Source organism: Perna viridis, chromosome 8 (assembly GCF_037379345.1).
Source record: "Perna viridis isolate PV_CMFRI_1.1 ecotype Kerala chromosome 8, ASM3737934v1, whole genome shotgun sequence".
NCBI lineage: Eukaryota > Metazoa > Mollusca > Bivalvia > Mytilida > Mytilidae > Perna > Perna viridis.
The window spans coordinates 19,042,372-19,057,294 of NC_142452.1; the positions used below are offsets into that span (position 1 = coordinate 19,042,372).

At 32.5% G+C, this 14,923-nt stretch overlaps 1 protein-coding gene across 1 annotated transcript in view; it reads right to left on the reverse strand.

The window, feature by feature from the left end:
• The window catches only part of LOC148609652 (cadherin EGF LAG seven-pass G-type receptor 1-like), a 47,396-nt gene that overhangs the window by 22,923 nt on the left and 9,550 nt on the right, over window positions 1–14,923 (reverse strand). Inside the window, exons 2-4 of the mRNA XM_088541904.1 lie at window positions 4,240–4,320; window positions 2,990–3,166; window positions 1,377–1,452 (exon numbers count right to left, since the gene is read on the reverse strand). Of these exons, the coding sequence (XP_088398030.1) occupies window positions 1,377–1,452; window positions 2,990–3,166; window positions 4,240–4,320 (334 nt within the window). The remainder of the gene's footprint in view (window positions 1–1,376; window positions 1,453–2,989; window positions 3,167–4,239; window positions 4,321–14,923) is intronic.

Sequence of the window (14,923 nt, forward strand, 5' to 3'; positions counted from 1 at the left end):
AAACAAAATAAAACAAATTATAGCAAACAAACTGAATGAGAGATGTCCAACTGCCTCATTTAATAACAGAATGAAAACATCATATCTAAATTAGCAGTTTCAAAAAAACGTGGATGGAAACTGAGGACGGAATGGTGAACAGAACAGAAAAAAACGACATTAAGCATGATCCCCATTAAAGTTCTGCATTGTGGTAGTTTGGTATAAATATCTATGAAAAGGCATACTATGGATCTTACTTTATATTGTGTCCGAAGTCCTTTAACTCTAACACAAAAAAGGAGCTAAAAATACCAACTAATTATCGTTGAGGCACGAACCACATACTTAGTAAAACTAGTAAAACTTGTTATGAATTGCAATAATATGTATTGTAAAAAGACAAACACCGATAGAATTTATTCTGTCCAGGTGCATATTATATTGTCTAAATTGATCCTCAACTCCCTCTTCTATCCAATAAAATATCACCATTTAGTGTTTGAATTAGCTTAAAGTTCCTAGGGAATTAGCATGTGATAAATAGAAAAAAATGAACAGAAATGGAACAACACAACAAATGCACCATCGTCTAACTTTTAATGAAATACTTACAGAGATCACCGTAATGTCTTCAACAACAGTACACACCTGTTAGTAAGCTCTGAATGCCCAGACAAATATGTGATAAATTCTACGGTAACGATGACACTTTTTTTTAAATTAGATAAAAAGTCAAATTACAACACGAAGACACATTTATGACCAACTGCGCCTGACTGCAGACAAGCGTACTATTATACTTGTTCTATAGGGACTCAATCAACTCCCTTTTATATTTGATAAAAAAAGAACTGAAACAACAAACAAATACACCATACAATTCATTCCGTATTACATCCAATTATTTTTATGGAATACCTCAACATACAACATATAGAGTGAGATATCCAATTTAAAAAAAAACGCTCGTCGTTACCGATACCTAGCTCCAAACATATCAAAGAATGACAATACCATCAAAATTTCCAGCATTCGAAATTATTGGTCAATACTAATTAAATGGACAGAATTTGAAATAATAACGTGAAATACTAAATAGTTTTGATTTGACGTGGCTTAGTTGTTTTTACGTTTTACGTAGAGGTGCTTGGGTCGAATATCTGTATTGTAAAAACAAGGTTCAAAGAGTAGACAATGATTTAAAAATCGTATCTTTTGCAAAGAAATCTATAATGAAGGATAAATATGTGATTACGGAAGGCATACGGGAAAAGGATGCAATAAAGGATGTGCATCATACGTGACTACTGCGGATTACACATGCAATCTAAAAATAAATAATCATAGCTTCTTCATTCCGATTATATTCATAACATTGGTACAGATGTACTTACAACCCAATGTAATCATCATTTTTCACACGAATCCTATTTCCATTGGCTATAGTAATTACGTTTTCGGCATTATCATCTGCAAGTATATACATAAACCGCATGTACTTTTACAATCTCCATATATATATATATATATATATGTAAATGAACAGTGAATATTTAACTTTGCATTAATAATTTAGTGTACGCTATTTACTTTTTTTCATCCTAATGGAAAAGAACATTATATTTTTTCTTGATACCAAGGTTTTGTATTCTGTTTTGTTCTTTATATTTATGTCAACGAAAGAGTTTTTATTGCACCGGTTACAAATTTGATCTATCATTTTTATTGTTTGAATCTTTACTGTTTTACAGGTTGATAACTTAAAGTGCACTTTAAGCTTTAAAACTCAACATGAGTTGTATAAAGGTGTAGATCATCCATAATGACATTGGACGTAAATATGTCTCATTTTGTTTTCATAAGGTAGCTGAAATCTGCGATAAACCTACTGAACTAGCTAACCTATTCTTCCAGTCTTATGATGCTTACTTTAGATCTGATATGATCGGAAACAAGTGCTATCTTTAAAAATAAGAATAGCCGACGCAGTAAAATTTATTCCTTTTACATATAATTTTCTACATTTCATTCAGGAAATAATACATGGCATGCAATTTTAATTTACGATACAGCTTTTTTTTCGGACGCCAATGTTTTCAGTATTTGTCTAATCGGGAAACAGAATTGCGATCAGGTGACTTGCGTTTCCATGCTAGAGCGTCTTTAAGGTCAAAGGGTAAAAACGAAACTGTATCGACTGCGTCGGAAACAAGAGGCTCCCAGTAGCCCGAATCGCTCACTGCGTGAAAAAAAAACCCCAAAAAAAACCCATCGTTTTGCTAGATATTTTAATCTCAGTTTCCGCTATATAGATGACGTATTATCGGTAAACAATCCTAGTTTCGAGATTTGATACCTCGCATCTACCCAAAAAACTTGAGATAAAGGATACTACAAACACCGTGAAGTCAGCCTCATATCCTAACTTACACTTACAGATCGATGGTAAAGGAAAACTATCGACCAAACTACGACAAACGTGGTGACTTTTCATTTAGAATCGTCAACTTTCCTTTCATCTGTGGCAAGATCCCTTCAGCACCAGTGTATGGAGTTTCATATCACAACTCATATATTATGTAAGAGCTTGCCGTAAATACGCAGACTTTTTGTATCGCGGTAGACTTCTTACAATTAGGCTTCTGGAACAGGGTTTTGTTGTTACAAGATTGAAGTCATCACTACAGACGTTTTGTGGTCGTTATCATTAATGCGTATATATTATTTTAGTTACTTTATGTTCTTTGTTGTGTGTGTCTGTTTTCTATGTCTGGTCTTTGTCCCTGTATTACATACTTGTGATTACCGCTAGAATCTTGCTTCCCTTGATTACTTTTTTCGTCTTTCATGAGCGATAAAAACATCGAATTTTAAAATAACCAAAATCTTTTCTGAATATTATTCCGTAAATTAGATTGTTTACATTTCACCATTGTAAATATTACTACACAGATTTATCCATTTATGTAAATATTATCAAATCATGGGTTATATTTGGTCGACTTACTTGTTGTTGTGACGACGTTTTCTCCTACCAAATCCCACAGTGTACCAGTATCCTCCCAGACCTGCAAAGTGACGTCTATTGGCGATCCCGCTCCATTCTTGACATATATCTCCCATGCTCGGATATATCCACAACATGAGAACTTATAATCGTTGTCTCGACATAAAACGGCATTGTCTTGAAATGAATAGTTGCATCTTATGTTAGTTTTAGAAAAGGTGATGTCAAAATAGGATAGATTAGATAAAGCTACAAACTTTGAAGAATTTGTGTTTGTATCATTGCTTGTATTTCTTTTCTCAATTTCATGACTTTATATTATAGATCGCACCTATTCCAAAAAAAAAAAATAAAATAAAATAAATAAATAAATAAATAAAAAAGAAAGAAAGAAAGAAAAGAAAAAAAAATAACGTAAGAAAAAGGATATTACAGACACTTTCTATCTTGACCTACTCAGATCAATGGATAGCGACACCTCATGACCAAACTATACGACATACGCGATGACATCTCATCCCATGTCGCATGTCGTCAATTTGTCCTTTAATCTGTATCAAAATCTCTCTAGCACTTGCGTGTGATGTTTTCGTATAATTGATTCGTTATGTCAGAGCTCACCAAATTCTTTACATAAAGTGTTTCGGAACATAGTAATGTTTCTATCAGATTACAGTTATCACAACAAAGTTTAATGTCGTCATTATGGATCGTATTAGTGTATCCATCTTTACCATGTTACCATTCACTTTGTTATAGTTTCCATTTTCCCTTTTGACTATCTCGGATGTGGCTCAGATGGTGTTTATTGGAGTTTAGATTGCTCATTTAATTTTATATCTTGTTCGATTTATTTTAATTATTTCATGTTCTCAGTCGAGCGTGTCTGTTTTTCCTGTCCACTTGTTATTCATGGATTATATTCTGTTAATATCCATTCAAAACATGGTTCTTTAGATTTCCCTTTAACTGATCACTGCTGTAGGTTCGTTGTCTGTTATTGTATTATCCCTATCTCATTCATGGTAACCCAGTTCCAAACGGTATTATTATGAACATGTCTATTGAATAAAAAGTACTTACACATGGTTATCAGTCCGGGTTAATTATATATGAATATGTGATTGCATTGTATGCCCGGGACTGATGTCTTACTTTTAAATCCGAAACTATCAAATATGCATGTACGTATTAAAATGCATATCAATAAATAATTGATAATAGTTTCATAATATATTATTCATACTAACCGTTTGCCGTATCATAATTATTTTGTTTCTCATTTTCAGTATTGAATTCCCCTACTACTCTGTCACTTGTGCATGCCTGACCTGTCAGAAATTAAAGTATTAAAAAAAAACTTCTTTAATCTTGACATATAATGTTAACCATTGGAATACAGATTTTAAAGTTATAAGCTTACGACTGTTGTTTTATTTGTATTTGATAATTGAGTTAATTTGTCCTTACACAAATTTCAGCATAAGTTATTTCAATGTAAATGGCTAGAATTTATTCGCAATATTCACTAAAAAAATCATCCATCATCATATCAACTTTCCTTTCATCTGTGGCAATATCCCTTCGGCTCCTGCGTATGGAGTGTTCATATCACAACTCATACGTTATGCCAGAGCTTGCCGAAGCTACGCAGACTTTTTGCATCGCGCTAGAACTCTTACAAATAGGCTTCTGGAAGATTGAAGTCATCACTTCAGAAGTTTTATGGTCGTCATCATGAATTCGTGGATCGTTATGATGTATCCATCAGCATCATGAAAACTGATTTATTCAACGGGTCATAGTTGACCTTTCCTCGTTTGTCTACCCCGGACTTGACTTTTTATGAGCAACTCGGCGGGTGTTTCTAGAAAAGCAGAGGAAGCTAACCCTACCGGTGCACCTGGACCATGCTCCCAGTTTTCAGTGGAGTCCGAGTTGCTCATTTACTTTTGTTACTTTGTATATATGATTTTAGTTACTTTATGTTCTTTGTTGTGTGTGTCGGTTTTCCATGTCTGGTCTTTGTCCCTGGATTATATTCTTTTGATTACCGCTATCACCTTGGTTTCCTTGATTACTCTTTGACTACATGAAACTTAATAGTTAGACAGGGAATAAGCATGAAATAGGGAGGTATCTCTTGTTCAAATTGTATGTTTTTGCCTACGTATTAGGAAGTATGCTTTTTGTGGTCCACTGTCTTAATTTATCCCAGTAACACATCTTGGTACTGTACTTTTGCTGTGCAGAATAAAAAAAATACAATTTAACTGAAATAAATTTGATTTGCATGTCTCAAATTTTGCCTTGAATGCATTAATTCTTTTGGTAAAAAAGACTGTCTTCAATATATATAACAATAGTTTCTACTTTTCTATTTAAAACATTTTCTAAAATATTTCGTTTTTGATAATTGTATTGAGCATTTCTGTCCTTTTAATTATTTACTTTTTTCCGTTTCATTACATTTTTTAGTTAAATTTACATTGATATATACCAGAGCTGAATGCATGTAAGAAAACGTGTAGGTGTATGTATTCACCAGCAGCATTAGAATCAAATATTTATGATGTACAGTATCAAAACAAATTAAGTGAAAGTGAAATCGTAAGCCAAATTCATTACCGAGGATTAAGATCCTATTTCCTCTCTTCAAAATAGCTTTAATTGAAAAGGAGGCGTGTTTTCACAGAATTGCACTGTAAATTCTAATTCAATCTGAACACTTAGTCTAAATAACCTAATAAAAAAGATATCAAGGTCAAGTTTTGAAAAATTTTAAATATTAACTTTTTATGTTATTTAAATATCATAATGACACAAATTGATTGTGTATCGTGCAGAATCGTGCAGCTGATATCTCCGTATTCCATAATACCTACATATTTAAGAGTAATCAAGGGAACCAAGGTTATAGCGTTAATCAAAAGAATGTAATCCAGGGACAAAGATCAGACATGGAAAACAGACACACATAACAAAGATCATAAAGTAACTAAAATCATACATACAAAGTAACAAAAGTAAATGAGCAACTCGGACTCCACTGAAAACTGGGAGCATGGACCAGGTGCACCGGTAGGGTAAGCATCTTCTGCTTTTCTAGGAACACCCGCCGAGTTGCTCATAAAAAGTCAAGTCCGGGGTAGACAAACGAGGAAAGGTAAACTATGACCCGTTGAATAAATCAGTAGAATGTAATCCAGGGACATAGCGGAAACTGAGATTAAAGGATTTAGCTATAAACGATATTCTTTTTTTCGCATCAGATCAGCGATAAAGTCAGCCTCATAAGAGTGAAGGAATAGGTCATCAAGTAGAGGAGCACAATTTGTTCCCATTAGAATGCCGACCGTTTCTTGAAAAATGCATCCACAACACTTGACAAATATGTTGTCGATTAAAAATTCCAGCATTTTGTAAGCATCTTCTTCTGTATATTTGGATGATGATTTGGAATTATTTTTTACCAAGTATGAGGTATCTCTACCAAGAGCTATATATTTGTATCTAGATGTACCATCTTGTTTGGAAAAAAAAGCGATTCATAATGTTGGAAATTTTTCAGGATCCACATTGAATTTATACCACTACGGGAGTACCATGTGTATTGATAGGATTGCAGACCCTCGTTGACAGTTGTGAGTATAGAATTTAAAAGTTAGGAAGAGGTTTGGTGGTACATTTTGCAGATCCAGCTATGTAAAATTGTTTGTATGGATTCTTGTGGAGTTTTGGAATCCAGTACATAGATGATAAATCAAAATCACCATCCTTGGTAGAGAGACCAAAAGAGGATAGCACAGATTTATGGTTTTCCACAATATCTTCTTTAGAGAGTGTGGTAGCAGTATAGGTCTTATCACTGTTATTATTTTTTACGTCTACCTCTGATAATAAACATTGGATGTAAAACGTTTTCCAGACAAAAACAATGTTGTTTTTTTTTGGCTCTGTCTGCTGGCACGACAGCATATTTGTCATGTATAGTAGACAATGGTTTTGCTACATCGTGGTCGTTGAAAACTGATGTAGCATTGGCACTCATTGACCTACTTAAAACTTTCATTCGTTTCAAAATTTAAGATCTCACGGCCTTTAACCACTCTGACAGAGAATCAATGTCTTCATGTTCTCGTTTTTTTGTCCATTTTCTTGCATAGTCCTCTATGCCAGAACTTTAAGTCATAATTTCTATTTATGGAGCGTGGTTCACGGTACTTGGAACCTTTAGAAATAATATTACACAGAAATTCGTTTTCGATGATGGTTAACTCTCCCGTAACGACGTGACCGGAGGGACCAAGAACAGTCAGATGGTTTAGCCTTGAAGTCCTCAATCTCGAGATTCTGCGACAGCCTTTTGTAATTGAAAATTTTGGATGCAATAGCTGAGGTATAGGAATATGAAATTATTCATATGAATTTGTCTTTGAAATATGGAAGAATTTTGTTGGTAACATTTTTGTGATGGAGGATGTTAGCCATATACACCTTTGTTGACAAACGGTAGTGGAAAAAATGATCGTTTTTCTTCATATTGACTTTTCACACAAACTGGCCATGGTTTAAAGAATCTGTGGAAACCAATATCCAAAATGATGGCAACCAGTCTGTATAATGGTGAGGAACGAGAATGTCAAGACTTGTTTTGTAAGGGGAATGTAGTAGAGTAAGAGGTATAGAATAGAGTTTGGTTCTAATGCAATGAAGTCCAAGAGGTTTTTGTATGAAAGGAATGAGGCCATCTATGGAGACATCATGTAATTTAGGTGACGTATAGTGGCGATGGCCATGATTCCTTTCCCGTCTTGGAGTTTTGTCAAATATAATCCATTCATCATGCTGCCCCAAAATATTTGACAGCAATGAAAGTAACGCAAAATGTTTGGAAAAATGGAGAAACATGTATGGGCCCGAGAGAACATAAAATGTTCATCAGACTTCCTTCTTCGCCTTGTGAATATTTGAGTCCTGAATAAAAGTATATTTTAGGTATTTCCCCTTTTCTGCTAAGATTCCTTAGACTTATATCTAACTACTGCTAGTTCTATTTTCTTACTACGACGTACATGGAGTTTCATTCATCGGAAGTACTTTTCTACCTATTATTATATTCATGATCAGCTAAAACTGCAAAAAACCCTCCACATTTATTTATCGTGGCATGTGTCTTCATACGAAATAGGTGTCGCCAAGTGATGACAAGTTTGCAATAGTGAGTTACTAAAATGAATCACACTTTCTTTTTACACCTCTTTCTTTTATGATTCTGTCCTTAAATACTGAATCATAACTGTCAAATCAAAACTATTTTAAATGATATGATACAAATGAAAAATGTACGATTGATACCGATTAATTGTTGACAATTTGAGAAAGTAATTAATAACATTGGCGATAAAAATCTAACATCGCTGTCACGAACTATATTATCAAGTGAACGACTTTTTTTTTTAAATACGCATTACATTATTTTACACCTTTTCATACAGTGAAATGAAATTTGGACCATTATTCAAAACACGTGCACAATTTTAGAAGATATTGGATTTAAATCATTTAGGTGTAAGTGTCTTTTTAAGAATCAGGCCAAATAGGAAAACTCAGGAACATGCATAACAAATCCCACCAATCTGACAATATAATTATATAAATCCACTTAAGGATGCTTCCTCTGTTTGAAAAGACCATTGTTTGCTCTTACATTTTCAATAGACCCACTTAAAAGAATAACATCGTTTCAAAAAGATGTCTTCACGAAAACAAAAATGATTTATGAGCTGTTTCAAAATAAATGTGTCATAATGCCGTTACAAATTAACATTTTTGCAAAACTTTCAATAACAGGAAGTTTGAAAAATTTTGACAAATTGACTTGATACAACAGATATTTATGTTTGGACTGTTAAAGTGGTCGAAGCTTGTGGCTGGAATCTCCCGCAAAGAAAGATGAAATGAATCCAAATGGTTTTCCCCAGTTTGGCAAACTTTACATATCTAGTTCCACTTTGCACTAAGGTTTCCATGTAATGAGCGAAAACACTGCAAACATAATTTGTTGAGCAATATTGTACTAAATATTTGGCAATACACATAGTCGATTTGAATAAAATAATTCTTATTTTCAGGACTGAATTTGATATCAACCAAACAAACCCCTTTAATGAATGTAATTGGAAATCACAATAGCCGTCTCCAAAAATGATGAAATCATATTGAGCTACTTTCTTTTTTTCGTCTTTAGTACTATCATTAATAGAAATAGGAATTATTACTTTTATCATCATTGTTGCTTTTGTTATAAACATGTCGATAATTGAATAACGCCTAAATTTTGCAAGTTAAAGAAAGAGAATAGAAATAGCAATATCACGATTTCGTGTGGTAAATGAAATATATTTTTGTTGATCAAGAATATTGTTGTTTTTATCATTAATGATATAATGTGTTATGATGTGTGTATTAACATATAAAATGTAAATGGAGAAATGTTGCTCTCCGAATAGTCAAAAGAAAAAAGGTAGAAATCCCTGATTTATTTTTCAAAAACTATGATCATTAACGTCATCTGTTCGCTTGACATATTCTGTCGATCTGTTCACCAGTGGTCTCTTTGTCCCTCGTAAGGTTTTTTTATACAACAGTTTATTGACATTCTTTCATATTTCTAAAAGAAATTTAGGGGTCAAATTTTGAGTTTATTTATCAAACCTTTAAACTAGGTTATTATAGGCATGTTTATACAACACACTTTCAATTACCTTTCCCAAACAGCTTATTAGTGAAATAGGACGATAATTTGACGGTGATGCAGTATCACTCTTTTTAAATACTTTTTTTTATAATTTGTAATTTTCCCATAAAAGTGTTTCGGTAAAATATTCTGTTGAAATATTTTGTACATATTTAAAACGTAGCGTTAACAGAAATTATTTATGTCAGTATGAGTTTGAAAGATTATTTCGGCATAAAGTTATGATGAACATCACTTCTTTTCGGTGTGCACTCAACTATAAATATCAGGAAAACATTTATCGAGAAAGACTAAAATAATGCGCATATTCATTACCAAAACCTCATTTTACAATATAAGAATGATCCTACTAAAAGCATATCTACTGATATACTGAAATAAACGCTGTAATTCCCGAGAGAAAGATCAAATCTCAGAACGGGTCCAGACATCTCGGTCTGCAGACTTCTTGGATCGATGCCACTCAGCCCGGAATGAAAATGCTCAAATTGATACAATTTTAAGATCTTCGTTTTGAAATTGGTGTCATTAGTGTATATTTGTGAAGTTCAATTTTATATTGAATTTGTCATTACGTCTATAATGCATTAATGGCTTTAGCTGGTTCATAATTAATAGTGACCGTCTGTGACGTTTTAAGTTTACCATTTCACCACTTAAACTAACTGCAATGTTATTATCAAAATGCTTTCAGATGCTATTCATACAATTAATTTACCAATTACATTGCATTGAATTAAAACAAGTTCCAGAAAGTTTTATTTATTGGCCGAGTAGTCGTTGTCCGAGATGTCTGTTGGTCGAGAATTCCGGCATTCGTCAGATTTGTTTGAAATTGAATATATGTTATTTTTTTCTCCTTTTTTATTTTACCATAAATATTACAGTCATATAATGGTAATAAATGTAGTATGTAACTTAATGACACAAACATTTATTGTAAATGCGTTCGTGTAAATGAATATCGTCTATTATCTATTGAATGTCAGTATCTGATTCTGTCTTGGCATTTAGTTAAAGATACATAATAATAATTGTTCAAAGGAAATTGTTATATTTTGTAATTCTTATATGACGCGTTTCAAAGTTCTAAAGACCGAACCCATTGTAAAAAAGTGATAAACACATGACAAACATTTCGTGCAACAGGTAAACTGTGTCTATTAACAAATATGAAGAAGCTAATCCTATTATAATCGAAATGAACCATTGAAACTCCATTTTATCATTGTTTTACCACAGGCTGGTCATTTATGTCGTTATTTAAGCCCTTTGCTATCGCTCGGGGTAAAACAATGTGACATAAATGTCCATTTTGTGGAAAAAACAACGAAGATTGGAGTTTCCATGATTTACTCTTTAATTTGTAACCATACAATATATATTGAATGTGAAGTGAAAATTAAAAGAAAGTGTAATCAGTTATTTGTTTTATTATTCCTAAAGTGGATTCATTAGTTATGATATTTAGGGAAATAATTTCATACCAATAAAGTAAAGGCAACTTCTTTCAAACATTTACTCGGACAATTACAAGACAAAAAATGATAGGCAAACAACACAGAAAATGAAATATCTAAAATAATGCACATAAAAACAAAATTAAATAAGTAAATGAGCAAATGTCAAATTAATATCTTCAGTCACTACATTAAAGTTCGCACAATTGTATGATTCCGTAGACTGAGGGTTCCATATTTATTTCATTATCGTAGCATTGATGAAATTAAAAAAAAAACATTATGTACACGGCGAAAGCCTCTTTTAATTCACCACATTTGGCTATACATATTCCCCCAAAAATTCACTTTGTTGTAATAACATAAAATATATATCTAAATGTTATGAAAAGGGATGTATTGTTGTTAATTTTTATGACGTCATAAAAAGATCTTAATCATAATGCATTAAAAAAAAACTTTTGAAAATTGAAAAAGAGAGATGTTTTTTTTCGGACATATAAACATCCATAGCATGAGCTTTTTAATAATAAGTGTTTCAGTAAATATAAAGTTGTTTCGTTGGTGTGGACAAATATCATTGACAAAAATATGATCAAAATGAAACAAAAAAACATTAAATTGAAAGTCTTTATTTTTTCAAATTTGTGATTCAATTTTTTAAATTCATAATTAACTCTTTCGACATTTTATGATTATGTTTCCGTTGTTTCTTTATGCCAGTGAGAACTTTTATCGCTCCTTATTCATTAGTGTATTTCTCTTATTTGTTTTGACTTTTCTCAAGGGATACCTTACATGACATGAACATCCAAAATTCCGAAAAAAAACTCTGTGCATGACCTATTTGTACACACACTTTATATACGTTGATTTATTGTGCGTCCCTAATATCACTCTAGCCGTTTTCTGCTTTTTTAAAATCCGATTTGTGTTTGGTTGATAAGTAGAACAAAATGTAAGTGCGTCACTTGAGAAAAAAATATATTCCACCGATAGTAAATGTGCGAAAAAATGGAATGTCCATTCCTCATGAAAAGGACTGTTAACAAACAATCGAGTACGTAAGTTTTCTTAATTGATTCGGAGAGCATTTAATATTTTTTTATAATTATAATAGTGTCTCAGTAGAAGCTGCCGCATCGACATTTTCAATTGCGTCTTTTACGTGTCTCAAGAAAAAGAAAGTACAATGTCATTTAAAAATAATTTATTCATTTACAACTAATAATTATGTTTTATTACTTTTGGTCTATGTTGAGATGCGGCGTTTTTTATTCGTTTTAAATCAAGTAGGTTGAATGGCTATACAGCTATTTTTCATAAATGATAATTTTTTGTGAAATAAAGCAAATATACATTTGACCCTGTACTACTGTGATCTACGTTTGAGCCTATTGTTATGTTTGTAGTACATTACTCAGGATATTTGTGAAGATATGATTTTAAAAATGTATTTGGTTTTGTATTTCTCTTGCTTTTGTGTATCTTTTGTTACTATGAAATATAATTAGAACTGTACTTTCTCTATATACCTAGATAAGAAAGGGAAACCACGTTTTAATTGAGACCTTTTTGGTCGCGAACCCATCTGCTTTGGACAATACCCACCAATATAAATGCAAAAACCCTTTAATTTTGAAAACAATACAAATCATATAGATACTACAATTTACGAACAAACTACAAGGGGTAATCTTATACCATCAGCATTAGTTTAAAGAGCATGAGAAAATCTAAATCCAAAAAAATTTAATTTATTCACAATTGGAACTCAAAACAAAACATCGAACTAGGAAGCCAAATCCGGCCCCGAGAAACTCCACCATTTGCAAAAACAAAGCTTGTCTTAGTGTTGAAGGGGATTTCAACTTCGTGAAACAGCAATTTGCAGTCAATTTTGTGTTAATTATATATGATAAATATAAGGTCAGACAAATCTGCTTACTGGAACAGTGAATGTCCTCGTGGTTCCTAAATACACAAATATCAAACATGTGAATATTTAATTTGTTGGTTTGCATTTTGCATTTAAATATGCGTAAGAGTATTCAAGGCAACCAAGGTTATAGCGGTAATCAAAAGAATGTAATCCAGGGACAAAAACCAGACATGGAAAACAGACATACAAAACAAAGAACATAAAATGACTAAAATCATACATACAAAGTAACAAAAGTAAATGGGCAACTCGGACTCCACTAAAAACTGGGAGCATGGACCAGGTGCACCGGTAGGGTAAGCGTCTTCTGCTTTTCTAGAAACACCCGTCGAGTTGCTCATAAAAAGTCAAGTCCGGGGTAGACAAACGAGGAAAGGAAAACTATGACCCGTTGAATAAATCAGTTTTCATGGTGCTGATGGATACACCATAACGATCCACGAGTTCATGATGACGACCATAAAACTTCTGTAGTGATGACTTCAATCTTGTAGCAACATAACCCTGTTCCAGAAGCCTATTTGTGAGAGTTCTACAAAAAGTCTGTGTAGTTTAGGCAAGCTCTGGCATAACGTATGAGTTGTGATATGAGCACTCCATACGCAGGAGCCGAAGTGATGTTGCCACAGATGAAAGGAAAGTTCACAATTCTGAATGAAAAGTCATCACGTTTGTCGTAAGGTTTGGTCAATAGTTTTCCTTTACCATTGATTTCTAAAGGTCAAGATATGAGGCTGACTTCACAGTATCCTTTATCTCAAGTTTTTTTGGGTGGATGCGATGTATCAAATCCCCGAAATTAGGATTGTTTAAAGATAAGAACGAGAATAATGGTTATATGTAAGAAATTGTAGCAAATACGTTGATGGCATGACTGAATCTTGCTGAATCAGTTCAACTAACGACTGAGTGTTTTTGATTTATTTGTTAAAACTCATCGTGGGATTAATCCTAGATAACCCGTGAAGGGACACTGATAATCATCAAATGTACTCTCCTAGTTTTAGTGGAGTCTGAGTTGTTCATTTTCTTTTGTTACTTTGTATGTATCATTTTAGTTACTATTTGTTCTTTGATTTGTGTGTCTGTTTTCCGTGTCTGGTCTGTGCCCTGGATTACATTCTGTTGATTATCGCTATAACCTTGGTTCTCTTGATTACTGTCTCCGACAATTTATAACAAAAAGTCACAATGATTTAAAACACGTAGAAGATAAATTTGATCGAAATTTGATTTCCTTTAGTGGTCAATTTAAAACATCTTATAATTTGGTTTTTCATGAAAACATATCAGTATATTTTAAGCTTAGTAATGACTTTTGAATTGGTGTGTATTCATTCTGTTCATTTTGAAAAAAAATGTCACAACAAAAACGAAGTAACAAGAAGGAAACCCAAACCAAACCAAAACAAAACAAAAAACAAAACAAGGAAAAGAAAAGATAAAAAGAAAAGCAACAACATTAAAAAGAACAACAAACAAACATACAGTAAAAATAAACAAAAAACAAACAAACAAACAAAAACAAATGAATGACAAAACACAATTAGCACTAATAGCAACGCAAAATTTACAAAATAGGAAAAAAAAAAACAAAAAAAACTAGAACCTCATGTTTTCTAAACAAATTTCTGTTCGTTTGTATTTAATTTACTGAATCCGTTGGGAAAAACATAAATCGGAAACACTGGAAACTAGAGGAGGAAATAACGCCTTGATCTGTTCATAAATTACTTGATTTGTTATGGAAAAGAAATCAAAGAAACCACGAT